The sequence below is a fragment of the Sinocyclocheilus anshuiensis genome, unplaced genomic scaffold (assembly GCF_001515605.1).
Source record: "Sinocyclocheilus anshuiensis isolate Anshui unplaced genomic scaffold, SAMN03320099.WGS_v1.1 scaffold260, whole genome shotgun sequence".
Lineage (NCBI taxonomy): Eukaryota > Metazoa > Chordata > Actinopteri > Cypriniformes > Cyprinidae > Sinocyclocheilus > Sinocyclocheilus anshuiensis.
The window spans coordinates 1530530-1537248 of NW_015557134.1; the positions used below are offsets into that span (position 1 = coordinate 1530530).

General features: G+C 38.6%; 1 protein-coding gene across 2 annotated transcripts in view; it reads right to left on the reverse strand.

Moving 5' to 3' along the window:
- The window catches only part of ppp3ccb (protein phosphatase 3, catalytic subunit, gamma isozyme, b), a 38900-nt gene continuing 32181 nt past the window's right edge, over positions 1–6719 (reverse strand). The window contains exons 13-14 of one of the 2 annotated variants that reach the window (XM_016473116.1): positions 3794–3820; positions 1–2337 (exon numbers count right to left, since the gene is read on the reverse strand). In XM_016473116.1, coding sequence (XP_016328602.1) covers positions 2162–2337; positions 3794–3820 — 203 coding nt within the window. In that variant the 3' untranslated portion in view covers positions 1–2161. The remainder of the gene's footprint in view (positions 2338–3793; positions 3821–6719) is intronic. The other variant, XM_016473117.1, reaches the window with a different exon arrangement.

Below are 6719 nucleotides of genomic sequence, written 5' to 3' on the forward strand. Positions count from 1 at the left end.
TAGTTTGCAGAGGCTCATTACATAAAACAAAGACTTGAAAAGACAAACACTTTAAAAGAGGACACGAAAAGGTGGTCATCATGATCTACTCATCAACTTTTGGTACCTGTTTAAGGTCTTAGGACTCTCTCAAGTGTTTTATATCACAAAAAGTAAAGCGTTAACTTAACAGAGGCGTTTTTCTTCTTTACAGAGTGTCTACATGACTACATCGCCAATTGAGCGCTCGCCTCTTCTCAAGCAAATGAAGAGGCAACGATCATATACAATCAGCAGTTGTTTTTTTTGTCAATGATAAAGCCATATATTACATTAAAACACTGATTTTTCTTTGGATGTGAGTTTCTTTTAAATACAGTAATGATAACATGCAGGTTTACCCTCGCCGAGTCTCATTTTAAGATTGCGCAAGACATACGGACCCTGAACTGCTTGCGGCGTTAAATAAAAGGGAAAATACACGTGCGTGCGACAGTCTCGATGCCTGCACACAGAACTTTTGCTATATTTATTAGCATGGCACATGACCTCAAATGTGTAACGCACAGGAAGTTCGAGTCTTTGCGCAGCGAAATCTCCGGTCGCTGGATTATTATGCAACGATAATGGTACAGTATAGAAAAAAAACGAAAACAAAGTTTGAAAAGATGATTTGGTAAACAGTTCTTGCAAATCCTGTCCTTAATTCTCAAAAACATACAGTACAGTAAAAGCAATCAAAATAACTTTGCTTCAGCTTCAGTCAATCATATGCGTGGAAAATGGTCCACTCTAGAGAAAACAGGCGTTTAGAAGAGCGCACAGCTCAGCTATAGAAATACTAGCGCTGAAGATACTTACAAGAAGTTTGCTGATGCAAACTATTATAGGTACATTAATTAGATAAATTGAAAAACAATTAAATGGGTTTTTAAAGTTTAAAATGTTCAACTGGTGGGCTACAATTGTTTTTAAAAAAATGGAAAATAAAGGCAATAGAAAAAAAAACGGTTTAATTTACTTTAGCCGAGATGAGATGCAGGATGTAAGGCATGTATGCTAATTTTCTGAGATGTTTTAACGTCCACCTCATCCAATCACATTTAACGCACACATCATAGGATTCGTTCAACTGCTAAAGCTAAAAATCTGCATAAAATCATGGCAGTTCAATCATGCCTTTAACCAATGTGGCATTAGCGAAACGTTGAAAGGTGTAAAAGTGCGCGAAAGTACGGCAGAGGCCTATAAAAGCACGAGTGACTACAAAATGGAGGGTTGAAAGTAAACAAAAACATGCAGACACAATCGCTCCTCCAACCATCTTGAGAAACTTCTGGGATGGTTTTTGCTTTTCCCGCCTTTTTGATTACAAATTGGTGTAGTTTGAGTTATGAACAGGAAAACAAAACAAATCAAAGTAAACATCACATTTGGTTGAGGGAACACTTGAAAATGTACATGTGCATATAAGCGTGCCAACACTTGTTATTAATGAACTCATCTTAGCTATAATTGGCATTATGAAGGTATTTTCCACATATTGTTTCAATACCAAAACTTTTTTTTTTGTTTTGCGTCAACAATTATCATACTCGCCTTGGGTATTATTCACAAATAAGCATTCTATATAATTATGTTGGGCCAAGAATTATTTTGTCAAGCGCACAAACGACGATAAAGAAATTCTGCTGAGCAAGTCTTGGTTGTTAAAAAAAAAAAAAAAAAGAAAACGAGTCAGAAATAAACCTAATTTATAAACGTAAATTTACAAAATTTATTTTTTTTAATTTTGTTTTTTAACTACTGAATCTAAGATGACCTTACACCACCCCAATGCTATGTCTATATATATATATATATATATATATATATATTCTGTATTTTATATACACATGTAATATTCATCATGTACGTATTCATTCATCTCAATTTTCCCACCATTACAGATCTTAAATGTCTTATCTATATCAATAAATAAATAAGAACCATGGTTTGTTTTTCATTATGCCCTCTTCATGGTATTGTGCGATTCTCCCCGAAATGGTCCTGGAGAGTTTTGTATGTAGGGGGCATCACCTCTACCAAAAAGAGAGAGAATGAGAGGAAAACAGAGAAGAAAAAAAAATATGAGAGACAGAAAGGAAAGGATGAGGGAGAGCGCTAGGTAGCTGCTGGGTTACTACGCCTGTGCGTTGGTGCCGTTCTTGTCGGGGGAATTGGCTGCGTTGATGGAGTTGGCAGTGCCGTCTGGCTGCATGCTGTCCTTGCGAGGAGGCATTCGCTCGTTTATCCGGTCCAGTCCGCGTGCTTCCTCGAAGCTTTGGATCTTGTGTTGAGGGTTGAAGCCTTGGATGGCTGGAAGTATGGAAGCAGGACGTTAGTTAACGTTAATGCTTATGGAGTGACACAGCAATGTTCAGTTTTATTTTGGGTGTTATTGGTATCCTTTAATTTTATTATACAGTCATATTGATATCTAAATCACCAAAAAAAGCACAGAAAAAGCACCCCCCCCCCCAAATCAAGCAGCCCTACATCCCAGCATGAACTTATTAGATAACATTTTCAGTCACTAAAAGTAGCATGACTACAGAGGGCTGTTCTTCCCCAAAGAGCACCCAAAAAAGATTGATGAAATACAGCTAAATATACCAGTCAGCCAATCAACCAGCTGCGATAAGAAAAAGAGAACTACAGTAAAGCTTGACTAGTTTAGATAACATTAACCAGAAACGCTGATGTACCCACGTCAAGCCTGACATTAAAGGCGAAAACAGGCCTAGATCTGAGTTTATTTGTGTGCTTTTTGGTCAGGAAGTGAAACCGATAAAAACAAAGATTCAGTCTCATGCTGTGGTCTGCTCACACCCCAGTCTCTGGCTTCCCCACTTTAAACAGCTGTGCCTGAAGCTTTCACGATTGCAAGACTTTCTGAAACTGTCCTCTTTCAAAAGCCAAATCTACCAGTTTATCAAGCGTTACAAGGAATAGTTCACCCAAAAAATGAAAATGTCATAATTTACTCACCCTTGAGTCGTTTCAAACCAGTACAACTGACTTTCTCATGTGGAACACAAAAGTTATTTTAAAGAACTATTTTTGTCCATACAATGCAAGTCCAAAACTTTTTTTTTTTTTTTTTTTAAAGAGTTCATTTGCAAAAACAGATAACTCCGTTTTCAACAATTTTCAAAAATCATGTTTTTTCATTGTGCATTCCAATCTCAATCAAACTGCAGTTGGGTTATTTTGATTTGGTATAAGAAATTTAAAAAAATACAGCTAACTAACACAAAACAATAAAAACATAACATAACAATAAAAAACATGATTTTTGGTTATTTGGTTATCAGTTATCTGTTTTTGCAAATAAACTCCTCAAATATTTTTGATGCTCCACAGAAGACAGTCATACATGATGAGGGTCAGTGAATTTCATATTTTGGTCAACTATCATTTAAAAATGTTATTTACTTTCTTAACACAAGTTCCTTGTTATAAAGAGTCACATTATGCAAAATGTTTTGCAAATGTTGTTGCAGGTTGAATTTTTATCCGTTTAGTGGCGCAGAAATCTCACACTTCACTTTCAATGCAAACTGAACAACGAAACAAACATCTCAACGTGCAAACCAAACAAAACTGCTAACTTTAAACGTAACAAGCACGTGAACTACATACACACAAATAAATACTAAATGACATCGGCGACTACAAAGGGACGAAATGCACACGAAGGACAGACAGTTAATCCAAGGGGGAGGGTAACAGACAGACAACACTGAGAAGTTTTCACAGATGTCTTGCATACCTCGTGCTTCCTCTGCTTCTACGGTGGCTGTGTAAGCATGAGTAGTAGTGCCATGCCCAAAACGAACGGGGGAAAGAAAGTGAGTCAAGTTATCAATGCAATCACAAGTCCATTCAAACCCCCTCCCCGTTTCCCATTCATTTATGTTCCCTTCCCAACACCAGCCCGAATGCTTCACATGCCACACAGGAAGAAACCTGAGAGGTTAGTTTAGTTGCTTCATCCAGAACATAAACAGATTTCAAGACTCGTTTCCTGGTCAAGTTTGTTTTTGAGAACCCGTGCTTTTGAATCTGAGATGCAGCACCTTCTAAACTACTCTTGACATGGACCTAGTCTATTTTTAAAGCTGAAGGTATACAATAGCCAAACAAGGAAAGGCTTTCGCCCGTAAAAAAACTCCCCGCAATGTACTGTGTATGCGTGATGACAGTTTATCTGTGGCCTTCACAGGAAGATGAGAGGCAAGACAGCTTTGAGTGGTCATTTTTTTTTCTTCTATTTTCAGCTGCTGAAGAGTCCTTTTATTTACATCCCCTCCCCCAGTGAACCACCAACACATTACAGTCATAAGACTGCCTTGTAGTTCACTGTGCCTTGACATATGACCTAAACAGCTGGACTTTCCAAAAAATTTGAATGCCATAGATCTCCAAGTATGAAAATTCCCTTGGAAGTGCATTTTCCATTAATACATTTTAAAGTCTCAAGGCAGTGAACAGTAATATTGTGAAATATTACAACCTAAAGTAACCGTTTTCTATTTTAATGTATTTTAAAATGCAGTTTATTCCTGTGATGCACAGCTGGATTTCCAGCATCATTACTCCAGTCTTCAGTGTCACATGATCCTTTAGAAATCATTCTGATATGCGGATTTGCTGCTCAAGAAACTGTGGTTTTGTCAGAACGGTGGTCTAGAACAGGGGTAGGCAAGTTCGGTCCTAGAGAGCCGCAGTCCTGCAGAGTTCAGCTCCAACCCTAATCAAACACACCTGAACAAGCTAATCAATGTCTTCAGGATTACTAAGGCTATAGGCAGGTGAGTTTTGTTTTCAGGGTTGGAGCTGAACTCTGCAGGACTGCGCAGCTCTCTAGGACCGAACTTGCCTACCCCTGGTCTAGGAGTTGCCGAGGAGTATAATACACAGACACGTTTAGCAAAAGCCCGCCTTGCATCATTTCCTGATCCCACACGCCCATAAATTTTGCACATTGCTATGCAGTTGCTAGGACATTCTGGTTGACTTTGCCCTGGCTCAAGAAAAAAAAAAAAATCATACTTTAAATATAACTTGAAAACCTTAAAGGGTTAGTTCACCAAAAAACTGAAAAAGACCATTCATCTTCAGATCACAAATGAAGATATTTTTGATGAAATCCAAGAGCTTTCTGAACCTTCATAGACAGCAATGCAACTACCACGTTCAAAGCCCAGAAAGGGAGTAAAGACATCATTAAAATAGTCTTTGTGACATCAGTGGTTCTAAAAAAAATACTTTACGCCTGTAGAATGCCTTTATTCAACAATTTCTTCTCTTCCGTGTCAGTCTTTGACACGCATTCACTAGAGTATCACAATGCTGCGCCTAGTTTACAAGCAGAAGACGACGCACACTGTACATAAAACAGTCTTCGTAAACATGTCTGAAGATTTCGACAGAGGATGACTTGCAATTTTTTGCCAAGCCTTACTTATACGAACCAGAATATACAGACAATTAACTAAGAGAGATGGAAGTTCTACGTCAGAACGCCGGCTCCTGCATCAGCAGACCCACACGCATGTGTCGTGATACTCTCGTGAACGTGCGCTGAAGACTGACACAGAAGAGAAGAAATCGTTGAATAAAGTTATTTGTTTTCTTTGCACACAAAAAGTATTCTCGTAGCGTCATAAAATTACGGTTGAACCACTGTCACATGGACTATTTTAACGATGTCCTTACTACCTTTCTGGGCCTTGAATGAGTCAGTTGCATTGCTGTCTATGCAGGATCAAAAAAAGAATCATAATTTTTGGGTTAACTAACCATTTAAGCCTGTCCACTATGAAAAATAACAGCACAATTTTGAGATATCTTTCAAGTCTTTCAACACAAATATTGTATTACAGTTAAGGTGCAGGTGCAAGTCACATTTACTGTTGCTTGAAGAAATTTTGCAGATAGAACCCAGTTATTTTGTAAATAGGAATCCACAAGATCAGAAGTTTTATGTAGAGCAAAAAAAAAGAAGAAGTTCCAAGCAGATTTCGCCATGCTGACCAACAGAAAGCTGCATGGTTTAAAAGTGACTTCTGTGCAGTACTTCAAACATTGCTACACTTTTGACAACAGAACATGGGCCTTTTTTGCTGAAATGTAGCTAATATGACTGTACCTTTAGGGTTAGAGGTTCGTTCAAATCCCCAACCCCTAGTATGTGCAGTATTTTATTGTATATTATGAAACATTTTGAATCATACCTAATTTCAGAGCACCTACTTTCATCAAAAACAAACCTGACTATGTTAATATGGTTGTTAGTAGGAGGGCAGCAGCAGACTGATGAGTTTTTACAGTGAAGGCAGGGAGAAGAAGCATGGCACACTGACAGGCACTGGCTAAATTGGGTCATATTGCATCATAGTCATAAGCTCACAGGAGCCCCTCTCACTGTGAAAGCATCACCCGGCAGCAGCTCCTTGGCACTCGCTACGATCTCAGCAGTGCTTGGAAGTTTTTCAGGTCCCTGTCGGGACAGAAAATCTGAAGCGTGTTGACTGAAATCCCCTTCATGACCAAACCCTTGTAAAATCTCCCCCCTCTTTAAACAATATCACTTTCGATCGAGTCAATGATGGGTGTGCTGCACCGTGAGAGAGGCAGAGCTGCCGGGCAAGGCGGTGACAGAAACAGAGAGAGAGAGAGAGAGAGAGGTAAAG